The 21125-nt window shown below is 33.2% G+C and overlaps 2 protein-coding genes across 2 annotated transcripts in view; both read right to left on the bottom strand.

Annotated features, from left to right (window-relative positions):
- LOC127705450 (uncharacterized) overlaps positions 1-21125 on the bottom strand; it is a 351867-nt gene that overhangs the window by 151438 nt on the left and 179304 nt on the right. The gene's annotated exons all lie outside the window — the stretch shown is intronic.
- On the bottom strand, positions 1416-16142 carry LOC127705447 (flap endonuclease GEN homolog 1-like). Its single transcript, XM_052209765.1, has 11 exons — positions 15982-16142; positions 14608-14797; positions 13161-13250; positions 12411-12497; positions 10845-11029; positions 9937-10039; positions 7874-7957; positions 7335-7462; positions 5700-5761; positions 4319-4447; positions 1416-3486 (listed from the first exon to the last, which is right to left on the bottom strand). The coding sequence occupies exons 1-11, from the start codon at positions 16140-16142 to the stop codon at positions 1424-1426; spliced, it is 3282 nt and encodes a 1093-aa protein (XP_052065725.1). The 3' UTR covers positions 1416-1423.

Here is a 21125-nt window from a genome sequence, read left to right as displayed (position 1 = left end):
TTCATATCATAAGGCAAATAAAACCTGCCAGACTGACATGTACATCATTAAATATTTCCATACACCAAATATAGTTGACCTACTGCATACAGTATTAGAAAAACAGACCAAAACACAAAAACTTAACATTGAGCAATGAACCATGAAAATGAGGTCAAGCTCAAATAAAACCTGCCAGACTGACATGAACATCGTAAAATATTTCCATACACCAAATATAGTTGACCTGTTGCATACAGTATTAGAAAAACAGACCAAAAACACAAAAACTAAACTATGACCACTGAACCATGGAAATGAGGTCAAGGTCAGATGACATGTGCACCTTACAATCATTACAAACCAAATATAGTAGACCTATTGCTTATAGTATCTCAGATATAGAGTTGACCACGAAAACTTAACCTTGTTCACTGATCCATGAAATGAGGTCGTGGTCAAGTGAAAACTGTCTGACAGGCATGAGGACCTTGCAAGGTAGGCACATACCAAATATAGTTATCCTATTACTCATAATAAGAGAGAAATTAACATTACAAAAAATCTTAACTTTTCTTTCAAGTAGTCACGGAACCATGAAAATGAGGTCAAGGAAAACGGACATATGACAGATGGAAACTTCATATCATAAAACATCTGTATAAAAAGTATGAAGCACCCAGGTCTTCTACCTTCTGAAATATTAAGCTTTTAAGAAGTTATTTAATGCCACCCCCGGATCACTATCCCTATGTCGCGCTTTCTGCGACAAAAGTCACAGGCTCGACAAAAATAACTCACTTGACATTTTGGCACAGGTGAGGCAAGCACACAGAACATCTTTTAGCTGAATTTTTTACCAAACTTCCTAATAAGAAGAATTCGTGTCTATGGATGAGCAGACAGATTCAGTGACCCATGGAATACCCAAAGAAGGGCATTTAATATATAACCTGTTGTAACTGACATTCATTTGAATTCCAAGTGACAATGAGTGAGGTATAAAGCAAGACTTACTAAAGTGTATAAAAATAATCGTTTATTTAAAAATCTCTTTCACTTCAGTCATTTCAGTACAAAACAATGTCACCTTGATCACTATTTTAATTTCCCATAATCACTTAACAAATTTCCTATGATCAATTAACTAACACCACTAGATCACTAATCTAATTTCCCATGATCACTCAACTTACTTTCCCATGATCAATCAAATAATTTCCCATGATCATTCAGCTTATTTCCCATGATCAATCAAATAATTTCCGATGATCATTCAGCTTATCCCATGATCAATCAAATAATTTCCCATGATCATTCAGCTTATTTCCCATGATCACTTATCAAATTTCCCATGACCACTCAAATAATTTCCCATGATCATTCAGCTAAATTTCCATGATCACTCATTTAATTTCCCATGATCACTCAAATAATCATTGATTTAATTTCCCGTCACTTCCTGCAGAACCCCCTTCATTGATGTAACATTAAGTTTCCTCCTTAGTCTATCAGCCAATGAGACTGGACTTTTCTCTTCAAATGTTAAATCTAATTTTGTTCCAAGTTTCATTACATTGTGATTTATCTCTGTATGAACATCTATAGTATTTTCCTTTTCCTGTAAACTCGGAGAGCAATCAAATATTTTCGATGAATCTTTGTCGACAAGAAAAGCACTAGAAAAGTTACAATCTTTTTCTTCTCGACTAGGAGTAGAAAGTTCATAGGTTGAATCAAGTGCTTTGTCCATGTTGTCCATATTAGGTAGATTAATATAATTTATACCAAATTCACTATCAATTCTGCCAGATTCTTTTCCCCTTTGATCACATGCTTCAAGTTCAAAATCTGAAAAGTATACATTGTCAGAGGGATTTAATTTTGTTATTGAATTTTCACATAAATCTTTAATTGTAGCATTACATTCTCTTTTGACAAAATTTTCTTTGTTTCTTTCCACAGACACTGCAGAAATGATTGGTTTCAAATTAATGCTAGCATCTGGTAAATCTGGTATATATTCAACTGCACTGGAACTCTTTTTAGATTTAATGTCATAACAACTTTCATCCAAATCCAGGACAGTCCGGCATTTACCATATTTAGGGGTTTCACAGGTGAGATCAATTACTGCACTATTTCCCATATGATTGCAAGGACTTTCGAAATCTGACTTACACATTTTTGAAGTTCCTTTCAATACATGCTGAAATAAGTTTCCCTGAAAAGGTATTAAGGGACTATTTTCATCAAAAGCCAGTTTGCTAACAATGTTTTTCTCTGCTGGTGTATGGATATTAGAATTCTCAATCCCATGATCCTTTTGTACCTTCATAAGAGGAGTTTGATCATTTTTTGGTTGTTCAAAATGAGGTGATGTTGTAATACTACCACCACTTGCAATGATTGACTTTAGTAGTGACGATTCAATCTGAAAATTGCCCAAATCTGACATAGATCCATTAATGGAAAATTTACTGATATTCAACGATTTTTCAGCACTAGACACCCCACCCATATGACCACTAAGGGGGCTTAAGAAATCATTTTTGCTTCCAACTTTGTTCAAGATCCTTTCTACCTGAAGTGGGCTGTTTAAAATACTTTTCAGTAAGGCAGCCTTTCTTAATTTAGAACTACTTGTTGGTGTTGATTCTAGTAGAGTTTGATAAAGAGAGGGAGACAAATTTTTCAATCTTGACATGTTAGGTGTATTCAGTTCAAAGTTCAATCTTCCAATATGGCTGAAATCTGACACATCATATATTTTCATACTACTGTCTTCTACTAAATCTGGTTGACATCTTGCTGAAACTCTTTTACAATCTTTTTCTTTTTCTGGTGTTAAAACAGATAAATCTATAAATTTAACGGCACTTTTTACATTTGTGTCAGGTGTGCAGCTGAGACAGTTTTCCTTTTGATAATTAAATTTTGACTCAACATCACAGTCAGAAATTTGGTCTTTTACTTCAATATTTGGGTTCAAATGTGAAATTGCAGGCGAACTCAAATCAATTTCACTTTCATTCTCGGAGTCAACAAAATCAGTGATTTGTTTTTGATCGGAGTGAAGATTTTTCAAATTGAAATCACATTCTGATTTTAGGTCAATAGAAGCACTAGTCTTCCTAGTCAAACGCGATCTTAAGCTCAAGTTTTCTTCAGCGTAAGAAACTTCAATTTCACTAGTATCTTCAAATGAAGATGAAGATTTATCTTCAAACTTAAGTGCTACAGATGTTTCCAGCCCCGTCAAGTTTTCCTCTTCACCCTCACAAGGCTCATTTGATAAAACATCCCCAATTCCAGTTATTTTCCCTGTTGTCATTGATTTCAACTGTAAATTATTCCTTTTTGACGAAATGTGTTCTTCTGGAGTTATCTTCCTTGTTTCTAATGGTTTCAATTGTAAACTGTCCAACTTGTCTGTTAAGACATCAACATCTGTTTGTTCACGTTGCATGTCAACATTTTCTGCATCCTGTACCTTCTTCTTTCTTCCTAAAATTTAGATTTCTATATTTTATTACAAAAGCCTAGGAATTAAATAATGTGCCATCTTTGTTAAATCACCTTCTTATCAAGATTGGGGTTGATTTAGATCATGATGTACAGTATAAGGGTCTTGATGGGGTTTCCAGAATAGATAATATTGGCAAAAACATACAGAATAATGGGCAAAATAAATCGACTAGAGAAAAATGGACCAAAATAAAGAATAGAAAATTACTGAGTGTCAAAATATAAGATCAAATAAAGAATAGAGAATACTTGAGTGAGAAAATACAAGATCAAATAAAGAATAGCAAATAATTGGCAAAATAAATAAAGAAGAATGGAGAAAAATGTTCTAAAATTCTAAGAATACCACCAGAATGGATACTATTGATGAAAACTGTATGTGAATAGATTCAAGTTTTGTTGTGTTGCTTGATTCCTGTCTTATTGACCTCAGCTATATTAACTTTCATTCATACAAATCAATTGACCTAAACTTTATAATGTACATATTCATGAATATAGCAATACAGCTGAATTTTAAATAAGAGGTGCAAATAATTTAAAAACAAAAAGCAGTTATATTGAATTCATTTGCAAACTTTAAATGCAACCATCCCCACTTCAGGTAACACAATACATTTTGTATCAAAATCTCACCTACCACGACTTTCATCAGGATTAGGCAAGGCAATAATATCAATTATTTTTACTGTAAGAAGTATGAAAATATTCAGTAAAATATGACAAAACAGGTTAAATGGCATCTCAAATTTCTTTTCAAGGGAGATCACAGTTTATGATTTAATATTTTAATTTAATGTCCACATTTTACCTTTTGATTTTGATTTTTTCTTAGCTGCCTCAATTTCAAATTCTTCTATGAGTTGATGAAAACATTGTGAAAATAATTCTCGGTCTTCTATGGTTACATAGTAATCTGTCTGACAAATGTGATCATCAGCTGTAAAGATTGATAAAATTATATATAGTATATAAAAACAATATGGTCTACATAAACTGGATCCTCTTCCTTTCAGCTTTATCCTAACAATTAAGCTAGTTTGCTGGCATATTTTTCTTTTGATAAACCTTACTTAATTCCACAATTTCATATTCATGAGTTCTGGTCTCAGTTGTACTTGGAGATGTTACTTTTTACTAATTTCAGACCAGGCATTCAAATTTATATATAACCTGCATGAAAATAACAGTGTTTAAAATTTATGTAAGCATATTTTAAAGCCAGTGAAAGCTACAAAATTTTTTAAATTAATCGACTTTCCAATTTTAATTTAAATTATATTTATCAGACAAAGCAGCATCTCACAGACCAAAACACAGTATGTTTTTACTTCTTCAATATTCTGGGTTCCTGACACAATATTATCAATAGCGTAAGCCAACTTCCACTTCAAATATAGCGTCAGGCCACCAGCACTGAATTCCGATCACAATTTTGATAGAATGACGCCATATCAAAGGTTCATCAATGTAAATTCGAGAATTATCAAGAGAAGTTTTGAAAAAAAATTGGCGATGAGTGTTAACCAATCCAGATTTGATGGGAGCGCTGGTGACCTTGTGTTACATGTATATATGAAGTTAAGCTTGCAAAATTGAAAACATTTTACCAGGATTCCAGGTTGCTTCTTTAGTTCTTGTGCTCCTTACCACTAGTAACAAAAAGCCAAAAAAAAAAAAAAAATTTTAAACAAACAATGTTTTATGTCAGATATGCAGAATCTCTGTTAACATTGTTAAGGAAGACAATAGTACAGTTTGAATAGTTATTTTAGCATTTTTAATAAAGATATTTTAACATTACAACACAATTTTCCTATTCCATTTTTTTCTTTTGAAAATTAAGGTAGAATGACTACTGATAGATGTTTACAGAGATTTATAATTTAATAGGTGGACTGGATGAGTCAGGTAATTCAAACTGCCACTGAAAACCAAATCGAAATACAAGGTAAAAATTAAAAATGGAGAACAATGTGTGACATGGACAGAGATGAGGATGATGACAACAGAAGAGATCCTTATGCATTGCCACAGCCGGATGTTATCAGGCAACACAGCAATAAATAAAACAGTTTCATTCATTTTGGAATTCAGAAAATACGTATCATTGAATTTTGATTCCTTGGAACTGGAGTGTCTGGAACTTTACCTTAATTTAGAATATAAGACTGATGTATAGTATTAAATACCTTGTTTGTGCCATTCCACCTCCACACTTGGTATCCCATGTCTTACTCTAGCTTTCACTATTCTGTAAGTAACAAGTGAATCTGTTAGCTACTGCTCACTAATGATACCCCCGCCCGCTGAAAGTATAAGGTAAACAGGAAGTTGAGTGATGAATCTGAAATCGCATCACACGGTACAGCTGACTCATATAAACCCTGACACCAAATTTCAGAAATCCTTGTAATGTACTTCCTGAGAAAGATGCGACGAAAAATATTCATGGGACGGACTGACTGACGGACAGACAGAGATAAAACAGAATACCCCCACTTTTTTAAAGCGGGGGTATATTTAGACAGAAGAACTTAAATACTGTTTAGAAACATCAAACTAAAACTAAGATGATAAAATAATAATGTAAAGTGCTTTTTCAAATAGAACAAGAAGGAAAACATTTTTCCGAAACGCTAAGGGGGTCTCAAAAGTCTAATTAACCAGACAATGATGTGTCCATCATTCACTTGCATATATCAAACAATGCTCTGCTTTACATTCAGTTGTAAAGACCTCTTAGGGGTTATCAGGATTTGTTGTAAAGATAAAACCATAACAGACTGATTTGTTGTAAAGATAATGCCATACCTGGACTGCGTTCAATACCATAGCTGCTACCTAGGGCTACGTAGATTTTGACTCCTGAACGAATAGCTAACTTAGCCACTAAATAGATTTAGATGGCCCACAAATTTCATGAGAATTTCTAGAGAATCAAAAATAGCATTAGATAGATTATTACTAAAGAAATCATTTTGATAGGCTAGCTACATAGCATATCGTTCAAACAAAATAGATATCTGAGACATAGCAGCTATACTAGCTGCTACTATACTGAATACAAATGTCAAGGCGGAAATTCATTGGTTGACATGATCATCAGAGTATAAAGTTGTATGAGGCATGCCAGATCCTTGTTAGTGAAGTTTTGACACAGAATCTTGATTTTAATGAAAATAAATGGATGAAATCAGGAAATATAATGACAGACTCTACAGGAAAAGAACAAGTATGAGTATTGTCGAAGGCCAAACGGTGACCTATAGTTGTTAACTTCTATGTCATTTGGTCTCTGGTGGAGAGTTGTCTCAATGGCAATCATACCACATCTTCTTATTTTTTATAAACAAACACCAACTATCATCTTCTTTCATTAGAGTAACCCTACCTGCTGTCTATATATTTTTATTCCCAATTTTTAAATTCTAAGAGGGTTTGAATCTGGAATGGTGTAACGAATCAAACCTTTACATTGAAAAAAGTCAACTATTTACAAAACAGGAGATTGAAGTTCATCCAACAAAGATCAGCATATTTTGTGTTTTGAATCCTGGATACACAATTTATTTTGAAGCATCACTTTGAAATACAATTCATAGATATTTGGAAGTCAACACTGGAAAAAATTCACAGAAACTGAACTTCAATAGATCATATTTATAACTATACATGCAAAATTACTGTTAAATTATCATCCAAACTGAAACAGCTATTGAACTATCTAACCCCAAAAGGTATTCTCAATCATAAATGGCAAACAAATTATTTTTCTTATTCTGCCAAGGTAATCAGAAGTGCGTTAGATAAATGTGTGTAATTACCTATATGGTACAAGATGACCATGTTGTCCGCCTTTTGAAATGTCTGTCATATCCCAGAGTGTAATGAGAGGTAATAATTTGTCTTGTGTGTATTCCTCTGGCCATTCTAGCTTACAAAGTGAAAATGTCTGAAAATATAAATGCCAATTAGCATAACCTTAGATCAATTGCTTCTTAGTTTACAATGTTTATATATAGTATGGCCCAAAAAGAATTTTACCTTTATCAATTAAAACATCATTCTCATATCCTGTGGGAAATTTCCCATGAGCAAGAACTATTGGCTCATAAATTTTACGAGATTATATTGTTCTTGAAAGTTATTTTTCCCATGAGCAAGAACTATTGGCTCATAAATTTTACGAGATTATATTGTTCTTGAAAGTTTTAAGTCCCATTATTATAATTATTATCTTTTTTCATATTCAATCAATCTCAAGGCACCAAAACATTGTTAATTTAAATGCCTTTCAACTGCTCCTCTCCTAATGAAAATTTAACAAATGAAACATATGAAATTTTTTTTTCAAAATATGTACCTGCAGCAGAACCAGCTTTGGTCGATTCCATTTGAAATGTCTTGATGGCAGATGATCTTTTGGTATCATAAACTCGTCAATAATCTGTGTTGTAAAAAAAAAGTATACCTACTTATACATTTATCACAATACATGCAATATAAAAATATATGCGATATTGCTTTCAGTGCAAAAAATGCATTTCGTAATTTCTTGAAAAGATGTAGAGACAAATGTATAAAATGTTTGGAAGCATCATATCCATATTCAAATGATTAAAACTTAAATTCTATTAAACACTAATGAAAATCAATAATGTTTAAGTAACTGTATCAAATACATAATATCAATCATAAGGTACACAGTCAAAAACCCATCAGAATGGGGATATTAAATCTGATGCCCAGACTCAGATCCCAGAATTTTGAAAATGGGAGGACCCCAAACTTGGCAATATTAGAAGCAGAACATGTAAAAAGTCTATGCATTAACCATATATGTAGCTCTGCAAGGTGGGCCCTTCCCCCTAAATTCCACCTCTGAGTATATTGAAGGATTAGCAGCTAATAACCCTAGCAGCAATTATATAAAAGAATCTGCAAGTCTGTTACAGGGCAAAAGTCTACCTCAACCAGTATACCTTCTTTTTGAGGTTGTTCATCCCTATCAAACCACTTTGAAAAGACTAATAAGTGTTTGATTTCTTCCTGAACAGATTGACTGGTGGAAGGGACAAAAACAGTATACCCTCTGCAATTTTGTTGTGTGAGATATTACTTTTTTTTAAAACTAGCATTCCTGAAAAATAAGTCAATCACTGGGATTTGATAAAAAGAATATTTCTAATAACATTTCAGGATCCCTTTCTTTCACTAGCAATAGGCTATAAATTTTCACCAGTAAATCCATTTGAACTGTAACTGTAAACGTTGGCCATTTTATAACAATTACTGGCAGATCCTATTGTATGACTACAATGATACTCTGGTGTTAGGTACTGTTTCCAAGATCAAAGAATTCTAAAATTAAAGAACTTTAGTGAGCGTGCTCACATACCCCACGTCCCCACATTGTCACTGGAGAAATAAAATAACTGCAAGAAAAAAAAAATTGAATCATAATTTCCTGTCGATATGCACATCTACATAGTATGTCCTTATTATCTACAAAGTTTCATGAAATTCTGTTGTGTGGTTTCAGAGGGGTTGCGATGACAAACTGTTGCAGAGGTATATTGAAGCAAATAAGTTCAAAGGGGCACAACTCCTAGAAAAAAAATTGAATCATAATTTCCTGTCGATATGCACATCTACCTAGTATGTCCTTATTATCTACAAAGTTTCATGAAATTCTGTTGTGTGGTTTCAGAGGAGTTGCGATGACAAACTGTTGCAGAGGTATATTGAAGCAAATAAGTTCAAAGGGGCGTAACTCCTAGAAAAAAAAATGAATCGTAATTTCCTGTCGATATGCACATCTACGTAGTATGTCCTTATTACCTGAAAAGGTTTCATGAAATTCTGTTGTGTGGTTTGAGAGGAGTTGAGATGACAAAAGGTTGCAGTAGTATATTGGGCAAATAAGTTCAAAGGGGCGTAACTCCTGGAAAAAAAATTGAATCGTAATTTCCTGTCGATATGCACATCTACGTAGTATGTCCTTATTATCTACAAAGTTTCATGAAATTTTGTTGTGTGGTTTCAGAGGAGTTGAGATGACAAACTGTTGCAGTAGTACATTAAAGTAAATAAGTTCAAAGGAGCGCAACTCCTAGAAAAAAAATTGAATCGTAATTTCCTGTCGATATGCACAACTACATAGTATGTCCTTATTATCTAAAAAGGTTTCGTGAAATTCTGTTGTGTGGTTTGAGAGGAGTTGCGATGACAAGAAACAGGACTGACGGACTGACGGACCGATGGGTCAAAAACATTATACTCTCCGCAACTCGTTGCGTGGGGTATAAATATCACCCAGTATTGCATTTAGATTATTTTGAAGAAAATTAAAAGGAAATATGTGGTACCATTTTATAATGTGTCTTACTGGATATATTCTTTTTGAATGAGCATATATGACCATACCCTTTTCTGTGGAAAATCTGATACTAAAGCAGCTTTCCTTTTTATCTGAACTTCTATGGCATCCAAACATTCAGCATCAGACAATCTTTTCCAGCTTTTAAATCTGAAATATAGAGAGAAAGTATTGAACCACTTTATTTAGGTCAAGGTTCAGTAAAATTTAATTAATTCCATCAGTAGAAAAGAAAATATGAGTAAGAGACTCAAATGGCCAGTTTATATAGAATGATTTAAATCCCTTAGTATCACATCCTGCGACTTTCTCTGCATACAAAAACCCTTGAAGATGACCTTCAGATTTACTGAATAAATATTTTTTCTGATGTTGATGAAATGAGGGTCAGCCATACTGATTATAAGCCTGAAATCTTTGATCACTTTTTACATGGGGTCAATACCACAGCTAGGGTTTGTTTCATACCAAAGGGTATCACCAGTCCAGTAAGTAGTCTGCATTCCTGAGCTCACATGATATCACTGATGCAGTTATTTTGATTTTTTAAGATTTCAACTCCCTTAGTCAAAGTTGACCTTAGATGGATTTTGATTATTATATTTAGGTCCTTTTTGGTAATAAAGCTCTTCAAATATTCTTATACATCCCCGTCGTGGCTTTGAGCTTTCCTGATGAAGGTTAATCCAGAAAAGGGCTTCTCATGCATGGAATTTATTGAGTGTTGTTTTCATTTTTTAAGTAAATTCTTGTTTATTAAAAGTAAAAAAAAAATCAGTCCAAACACTAAGTTTTCTGTCTCCAGCTATAGATATTTGTCTATGTCTTTAACTTCAAAACTGACATTGCCTACCAAATATTTAATTTGAGTGCCAATGATGATTCTATTCAAGACAAAACACATCTCCGGCATATTCTTTTATAAAAGTAGTATCTATGATGACTTTTCACTAACCTTCGAAGAGGACTGATATCTTTATAACCAGCCAATAATTTACTGGCCTTCTCTATCCCTACTCCTGGTACACCTTTTGGTACATAGTCACATCCAACTAATAGTGCAAGTGCTACCATTTTTTCTCTGTTAAGATCAAGCTTCTGTTCAATATCACATATACTGTATATCTCAACTTGAGGATCCTGAAAATATTTATTAACTTTATCTTTGTAAATTAGAAGATTTTTAGGATGTACAAATAAACAGCTGTGCCATGAGCGCATGATATGCCCGTCACGTTTTCAAAGAATAAAGTTCAATGACTTCTCAATGTCATATCAGAAATTTATGAAAAACTAAAGGGAGGTTATCTTAATAGATATAAATCAGTCACCAAAGTTTCATAAACACTGATCAAAGCACTTTAAAGATATTGTCCGAAAACTGGAAAATCACCCCTTTTTTATGAATAAAATCCCATAACTTGGAAACGTAAAATCTCAAATTTATGAAAATCGAAAGGGAACTTAAGTCAATAGATATAAACAATTCACCAAAGTTTCATGAAAACTGCTGAAAGCATTTTTGAGTAATTGTCCGAAAACTGGAAAATCCCCCTTTTTTTAATGAATAAAACCCCATAACTAGGAAATGTAAAATCTAAAATTTATAAAAATTGAAAGGGAGCTCACGTCAATAGATATAAACAACAATGAACAATTCTCCAAAGTTTCTTGTAAATTGGTGAAAGTGTTTTTGAGTTATTGTCCCAAAACTTGAAAATCCCCCTTTTTTATTGAATAAAACCCCATAACTTGGACACGTAAAATCTAAAATTTATTAAAAACGAAAGGGAGCTCATGTCAATAGATATAAACAATTCACCAAAGTTTCATGCAAATTGGTTAAAGCGTTTTTTGAGTTATTGTCCGACATGTTGACGACAGACGGGTGGACAGACAAAGGTATACCATAATACGTCCAGTTAACAAGCATATAAAAAGTATAGTTCTAGACTAGTATTATTGTCCTCCTAAATGGATTAATAATTGATTGTTGTTGTTTAACACCAATTTCAGCACACTTCGCTTTATCATGGTGGTCAGTTTGTATAGATGGAGGAAGTCGAAGTGCCCTGAGAACCACTGACCTTTGGCAAGAAACCTAGCAATCATTATAAATTAAGATCGACTTCAAACACCCCTGCCTTGAGCTGGGTTCAATTTCACCTGTGTTGACAGGCTAGCAATTACTATAGAAAAACTATATAGACCACATAAGGAATATTATTGCCTTGTTTACATCTGATGAATTTCTTCTTGTTTCATATTTAAACCCTTTTTAACAAATGATTGATTACTTGCTGTCACTTTCTATAGATCAATATACTATCATGGCTATCAGCTTTAATGACAGAGAAAACTTTTGCTCAGCAGGAACCCAATTCCTGGCCTGACTCAAATGACAACAATTATAACAGACAGTTGCAAGTCAGGAGCACCCTTTTGTATGGTTAAAAATCATATTAAAAAATAATGTATTATCACCACATCTATATGTATCCATTGTATGTTAATTAGGTACCTTAGAGGTTATTGAGAAATTCCTAAACACAGTTTTAGCTCCATACAAAAACACATCCCCATCATTGGTGATGCATCCATCAACAATCTGAAATATAAAAAAATTTGTTTACCCTCAAAATTAAAGGTGAGGTAACAATAAATATAAATATAATTGATCATAGGAGACATTTATTTAGCAGGAAAAAGATTTTAAAGTTGTTCAATTTTTAAGTACATGTAAACTTATTTTCTAAACATTAGTTGGTCTATAAGAGTTAAATAGGTAGATTTAGTCTCTTGATTTGTGTCTTTGGGTAAGATGATATTTCCTTTTATTATTACAAGTCCTCCTCTACTCCAAAAAAGTACCCCATTTCAGACTATAAAACTCATCCACTATTTTGATTAGTGGAATCTTTCATCCACATTTCAAGAGGATCCAACAAAAAATGAAGATGTGACATGGCCACAACAAAGTGATGACAGATGATAGACTGAGAGGTCATAAAACATTAAACTCTCTGCAACTTTGTTACACAAAGTATAAAAATAGTCATTTCAATACTTTTGACAGTCAAGTCCAGATAAATTTAAGACATATTTTGATTGTGTAGACACTTGAGTATTATAGAAGACCCTATGGCCTCCAGACGTCTTTCATTTACTGTCTCACTGACTTATACCCCCAATCTCCATTTATCATTTAACATAGTTCAATTAACATTTCTCATTAGAATTCCATTTTCTTTGCTGTTGTAAGATAACTCACCCCGGCAGCATTTAATAATCCACATAGAGCTTCTGCTTCACCTCGTGACTGTATATAGGGCACACCAAGGTAATCCAACATTTCACAACACTATAATTTAAACGTAAAATTATCAGTATGATTTAAAATACAAATTCTAAATTTTCAAGTTGTTCAGTGTTTAATTTTTAGTTCACGTGATTCCCTCAGGTTTTGTTTTTACCTTCAATTGTATGTTCTGAATGCATTTATATGAGATTTGAACAGCAATAAACTAATGTCACGTTCAATTTTATCTCAAAGACAAACATTCCAGTTAAAAAAAACTTCAATTGTGATATAGTTACCAAGTAGGGATACGTTTCAATAGTAAGATGTTTAACTTTCAATTTGTTGAATGATAAGTGTAAGACCAGTTTTTATTGGCATAGGAAGTCAGATTATCAGAAGAGAACCACAGACCTTCTGTCAATCCTAGTCAATGCAATTGCCAAGGTCATGTTCAAACTCACAGCCTCGATGATGATAGTCTAGTGACCAATGTAGATCAGCTACTGACACCACTCTGCCATCAAGGCCCTTCAATTTGTACATATTTAGTATTGAAGAAAATTTTGAATTTTACAAATTTGATTCTTTTTTTTTTTACAATCAAAATTGTGCCTAAACATGCTAAAGGGGAATAATTCTCAATTTTAAAGTGCATGTTTTGAGTTCTTTTTCCAATCAAATTCTTATAACTGAACACAGTTCCTGAGTGATTAAACATTTGGTGTTTTAAGCACATATTTTGTACTCCAAGCACTGAGTAAAGTCTTATGACCGTAGGCCCAGTTCCTGTGTAATTAATCATTTTCATAATTTTGACACATTACAGTAAAGTACTGAGTTATTTCCCATTAGGCTTCAATGGCCTGTAACACTAAATTGCTGTTATCCAACCTTATCCAACCTTTTAGCCAGTGAGCAAAAAAATCTTTTCAAAACATATTATATTATATCATAAATTAAGACAAGGGAAATAAAATCTATAATTTAAAATTGCTGGCATACCTTAGTTACAGACCAATAGGCCTTGGAATTTACCATCTCAAAATATCTTGACAACAAACCAGAGCAATGAAAATCATTGTTACTAAAGAAATACATTAGAATTTGGCTTTTTAACCTACTCCACCTAAAAATGAGTTGAATTCCCTGCATAATTTCATCTACTTTGTGCACAATTTCCCTGCTGCAGAAGTCTGTGTAAGTTTTTTTAGTTTCTTTATATGGTTAAATAGGAGCTGAAGATTATTAAAAGTGTGAAGACAAGGAAGACAATGCTGAGGTGTGAAGACAACATGGAAGTGACATGGCTGTTTTCCCCGAGTATGTTTTTTTTTCTTCATCCTATACGTATATCATGATGATTATGTTGATGGATGGCTGTTGAACAGCCATTTTTACATGAAAGTCAGTGTATTACCTCTCTCAATTTTGCATTGAAATGTGATCTGCTCTTCTTTCTGTTTGGTGGCCCCTTTCTCTTCCCTGGATATTGGACTTCCTGTCGTCTGCTCATGGTCTCCTGCTTCAAATCTGGAGCTTCTCCTTCTACAGCAAAGATCAAGTTTATACCTAACTGTAAAAGGCAACTTATTCGGAAATATAGATTTCTGAAAAGGAAGCATAAAATATTTAGTATTTACTGAATCTTAAATAATAATTGATAAATAGGGTTGATATGCGAGGAGAAGTAGCATGGACTCTTAATTCATAGAAATCATGTGCAAAATTCATGGTGAACTGGATGTTTTAAAAGTGTCAGTTACTTACTGTCCGGTGGCAATATTCAAATATGAACACATGAAGAACACGCAAAGTGATTAGGTTAAAGACACTCTTGAATGCGGCTAATTTTTGAAGATTTACTAAAAAAAATTTCTGTATATATATATATATCAAATTCTCTAAGGTACTATGTGAAAGTGTTGAATTTTTTATTATATTTCAAATTATGTCATTTCATCTGAAATGATCAGCCTTTTTAAATTGAAATAAAAAATGAAGTAATCATGCCTTTGAAATGGTTAAAAATTTTATTTCTTAAAATTTAAACTATTTCAAAAAAATTATGGTAAGTCATGTAAGTTGCTAGCACATTCTCACCTGTTTACAAATTTAACAAAATGCAGTCTTTTATTTCCTTTTTCAAATTAGTAGTTATCCTGTTGGTATTGCACTGTGAAAGTTTTTAACAATGTATAATTTAATTTTATGACATAAATGGTATAGAAAGGTAAGGGGAGGTTTAGCACACACAAAGACTGGTTTAACCCAACCACATGTTGTGCCTTTACCAAGTCAGGGTATTTGGATCATGTTTTGTTTGTTGTTGTCTTTGTAAGTCTAATTTTTGGAAGACTCTTTGCTGGTGATTGATAGTGTCTGTTGTCAGTTTGTACTGTCCATATTTTTGGTAAAACCTGTTATTCTTTTTTATCAATGTATAATATCAAGTACAGATTAGCTATTCTTACTACAATTTTGATTAAAAGATGTTACTGTATACACAAATATCACTGGATCACTAGATTTTGGATTGCAAAAGAATGTTAAATTTGGAATACACAATAAAATCATGTTTTCTCTTCTTTGGAATGCAAAAAAAATAAATTTATAACAGTAAAAAGTCCCTTCCAATAGATGTGAAAGGAAATAAAGTACAGTGAAAATTTATTTTTACCCATTTCCCTTGAAAAGGCGGTCTTTTTGCTGTTTTAACCTAATCAATTCTCTTTTTATTTAAAATTTCAACTTTAGTTGTAGATAAGCTTATGTTAACATGGTTAAGACAAACCTGAGATATGGCCGTGTGACTACTCCTTGCATCTGTTTAACGCACTGATTTTCACAAACCCAAATACTCAAGTCAATGGCTACAGTCTGACCTTTAAGAGAAGATAATGGCTTATGCTGTTGGATCGGAGACAAAATCTGCCATAAATTTGTAACACCCATCTCTGAAACATAAAAGCATTCTTTAAAAAAAAAAGAGGCTGAAAACAGCATACCAATGCATAATGCAAGACCATTGATTGAGGAAGCATGATCAATAATAATCAGAATTTTTTAGAAATTATTTTTTGTATACCGAATTCAGCCCTGTATTGTCCCCAGGTTTTACTCCAAAATAAAAATTGCCAGGCAGAGGTGCAGATTATAGAGCACTTTATATATATATAATCAGAAATAGGGAAAAAACTTTATTTCACAATGTTCGTTTGTGTTCTGCATGTTTGTTATTGAAATTGTAGAGGGCAACCTTATTTTTTTTTCAAAACAAATAATTTACCTAATATAAAAATAAGTAGATGTGGTATGATTGCCAATGAGACAACTCTCCACAAGAGACCAAATGACACAGAAATTAACAACTATAGGTCACCGTATGGCCTTCAACAATGAGTAAAACCCATACCCAGGGCTTCCAAAATTATTTTTAGCCAGCTGGACATTTTATATATGATTCTGATTTTAATCCCTTAAGAGAAGACTAAATAAACAAAAGGCCATTATGGTAATCAGTTGTCGAGTTGACCATCCCAATGATTGACATTAAACAAAAATGATATTAAACTTTCTTTGATTCAAATTCGAAGTTCTGACGTAAATTGTTAAATTGGCAGTGCATCATTCGAAGTGTGCAACATTAGCGTACTTATGTCTGCCTTAGATTCTTTATTTGTGCAAAATATAACGTTGTCAAAAACTTTACTTTCGTTTTTACCGGATGTTATCTTGACAATGGTAAAACATGGACCAGAGACGGATACGTAAATTCCGTGTACGTTTGCAAAGCATGAATGAGTGTAAGCAGCTCTTTCTACATTATTTCTTCAAGAAAATATTCAAAATAAACGTGAGATAAAGGTATCAATGACAATTTAAGCATTTTTGAAGAAATTAGGATGCATAATTAAATTACACACCTGCGCACATGCGCACACATGTACTAGTTCAAACAGAGACATGTCTCTGGTTCAAACAACGTGGTTATGACGATTTTTCATTTTCACCTTTTTAGTTTTTTCATCAAATCATATTTGTAAACATATTTCTGATAATTTAAATCTTTTTGACTAAATTAATAAGATGCAAACTGCTGATATGTAAGAAAATAACTTTGAATAGACCGATAAATGTCCGGTTTAAAATAGTCACCTGAACAGGTAAATTTCAGCTGTTCCACAACTAATTAGCCTTGATTAAAATGAGAAGGTATTAAAGTAGGGGTTGTTTAGATAGTACTTAATGATCATGTCACTTTTATGACCGGAAATGTGTGGCTGTTAAAGGCAAAAGGTTGGGTCAAAAAGATCGCGAATTATGTTAAAATGACCGTCTCTTAAGAAAGCCTTGAAAATAAAAAAATAGATGACCGTTTCATGCTTTGCCCAGCCGGACTTTTACGGGACATTATACAAATGTCCGGAATATATGACCGTTTTGGAAGCCTTGCCCATACCCCATTGTCAACTATAAAAGGCCCCAAAATGACAAATGTAAAACAATTAAAACGAGAAAACTAACGGCCTAATTTATGTACAAAATAATGAACCAAAAACAAATATGATATACATCAACAAACGACAAACCACTGAATTACAGATGCCTGACTTGGAACAGGCACATACATAATGTGGCGGGGTTAAACTAGTTTGAAAGAGCGCCAACCCTCCTTCTAACCTGGGACAGTGGTGTAACAGTACAACATAAGAACAAACTATAACAAGAATGTGTCCATAGTACACGGATGCCACACTCGCACTATCATTTTTTATGTTCAGTGGACCGTGAAATTGGGGTCAAAACTCTAATTTGGCATTAAAGTTAGAAAGATCATATCATAGGGAACATGTGTAGTATTGTGTACTAAGTTTCAAGTTGATTGGACTTCAACTTCATCAAAAACTACCTTGACCAAAAACTTTAACCTGAAGTGGGACAGACGGATGAACGGACGGACAAACAAACAAACGGACGCACAGACCCAAACTGTCGTAGGTGGGGCATAAAAATCAGTTGAAAAGGGCTTAACTCATCAGATTGATACATAGCAGTAATACTTCTAACAAAAACACAGAGTGGACATGGCAGGGTACTTATACATCCCCACAACAAAAAGTCACTAAGTACAGATCTGAGAGTACTTGCAGTTACTAATCCATATATAAATATGGAATTCTCATTTTAAAATCCAATATTTACTGATTCTTAACAAATGCTTCCTTGCAAGTTTCTTATTTTATAGCATTGCATAACTTAAACAGAAATCCGCTTGTTCACGCTACGAAAAAAGTGAAGAAGTCAGCCGGGAACCAGCTTATGCATGAGGATGTATAAACTACAAAACGTGCTCGGTTATTCGTTCCATTTTGGTGTTTCAAACTGCTGCATGTGTTTTGTTTAAGCTTAAAATCATTCAAACATAAACATGATGAATATATCTGACAACATTTCACTAAAGGACCGAACTATTTTAGTTTCAAAGTTGTATTTTTTAGTGATATCTATTATGTACGGCTTTTCCACATTCTCATCGTATTTGTTTGTGATTAACATGTTCTATTCTGATTTCCAGTTGATGTCAAACACTTTTACAATTGTTTTTCTTGTGATTTGGCTTATCTTAACGTTACCACACATCATGCTCCTGAAGCCTTCTAGAATATTACAAGCAATTTCAACTTCTTCTTAATGACAGAAAACAGGATTTTCTATGATAATAATGCAAAGGATCACACACACTTTAAAGTTACCGGAGTTTCACTAAACGTTTTCAACAAGTGACAAAAAAGTTTTTTTCCTAAATCTTTGTAGCCAAAAGGGTGGTGCATAACGTACCTGTGCAGACTTTACAAGGCCGATTACCATAATAAAAAATGCTTACTGATTAATTGTTTGGGTTTTACCCACTTTTAGCACTTCTGGCTATATCTTGTCTGCCAAATTGTTTTGGTAAAGGAAGCTAGAGTCTCCAGAGAGTACTACAGACCTTCTGCAGGAAAACTGGCAATCCTAGTTCTTTAAGATAGTTGAACACACCTGCAGGGTTCGAACTCACAACCCCAAGTGTTAACAGGCTAGAGATAACTGCAGAAGAACTTCTAAGACCACTCGCCCAACTTTAGGGAAAACAAGAATGTGTCCATAGTACATGGATGCACCACCCGCACTTTGTTCAGTGGACCGTGAAAAAGGGGTCAAAACTCTAATTTGGCATTAAAATTAGAAAGATCATATCATAGGGAACATGTGTACTAAGTTTCAAGTTGATTGGACTTCAACTTCATCAAAAACTATCTTGACCAAAAACTTTTACCTGAAGCGGGACAGACGGACGGACGGACAGACGAACAACCGAACGAACGAACGGACGCACAGATCGAATAACATAATACCCCTCTACTATCGTATGTGGGGCATAAAAATAACTGTTTTCCGATGATTTTGTCGTGTAAAGAAATCATTAGATTATTAATTTCTGTGAGATAATAAATTAAGCATTGTGACAGAAAGACATAAACTGTTATATTCTTGAATACACAAGTTTGCTATCACGAAAAATGTTGTAGTGCTTAATACCAGAGACAAATAAAAGGTATTTACAGTTAGTATATCTTTGTTAATACATTTATGCCCAAGGGTCCAGAAAGTCATATTTGCCAGTCGTTACCGAAACGGAAAGCTATTTGTCTGAAATGGTAGGTTGGGATTTAGGTCAAATATTTCTTTTTACAGAAATAATTTCGGTCATTTCATTGAGATTGGGTTTCTTAATTGGCATTTTGTACTTGTTTTTGTTTTGTAATTCTTTTCTGGTAATAAAATTGCCACTCCAGTATAGTAGTATAATCCTAAGGGCCCTCCTAATTACCATTTTAATGCTCCCAGGAGATATTGGCTAAGGCGAATGATCGTTAATCATTTTTTACCTGTGTTTTTAATTCACACACAACAGTGATCACAAGCTCAGAACTACATGTAGTTTTATAAAGAACTTAAAATTCCATGACAACTTTCTTCATTATCTAATTAATTTTCAGCAAAGACAATCGTCAATTCTGATTTAAAAATTAAAACTTGATTAAATTTATGTAGAAAAAAGCAATTTTTCATGAGTCAAACGTGTGCTTTATTTACTATGTAATATGCATGCGTTTAAATGTCTACACCAGATTAGGCACTTAATCATGTTAATCGTCAAACGCAAAATGATTTCAAGCTAAATTAAATGAGTGCAACTATAACCTGCTATATTCAAACATTTTTAAAGGACTTAAAAGGTAATAAAATTAAAAATCCTGTGATTTCTTGTCAATATAGTACACAAAAAATCCCAGAAATGAATCTGGAATCATTCGTAGTTTAGTATTAACGTGAAACTTCCTGTTTCATTTTGTCTTCATATTAGAAAGAAGCGTTGTCGATTCCGGAGAAATTTACCGTTTGAGTCATTAATGTAATTTCAATTTTAAACTGCTGCATTCCATAAATTGTTCTTGAACGTTTTTAGTAAAAATAGTAAGCAAATTCCTGAAGTAAGTGGGACGAAACTGTCAATACAAGTTGGTTGATGCTATGAATCTTGTGTGAATAATTTCAACAATTTGAAAAAAAGGCTCAAACTTTTAAGTCACCTCAAAATGACCAAAATTGTGTGAAATAAATTCTGGATCCTTGGTTATGCCATTGGATAAGTTTATTTATTCCTGAACGATTAACCATGGAGTGTGTCAGGAGTGATTCACTCCTTGGGCTGCTTCAAACACCTTACTGCTAAAAATTTGTCACAATTACTGGACATCACAGTGTCACGAAATAGAAGTTCCTTCATAATATAAGTTCCAAATGGAAAATGTATTCTGGAATATTATTTCCAGCGGAATAAATATAACAGTATATGTTCCTAACGGAATAAATGGTATAGAATATTTGTTC

This window comes from Mytilus californianus, unplaced genomic scaffold, assembly GCF_021869535.1.
Source record: "Mytilus californianus isolate M0D057914Y unplaced genomic scaffold, xbMytCali1.0.p SCAF_6, whole genome shotgun sequence".
Lineage (NCBI taxonomy): Eukaryota > Metazoa > Mollusca > Bivalvia > Mytilida > Mytilidae > Mytilus > Mytilus californianus.
Note: the sequence above shows the minus strand (reverse complement) of the source record. Positions and strands in the feature narration are given on the sequence as shown.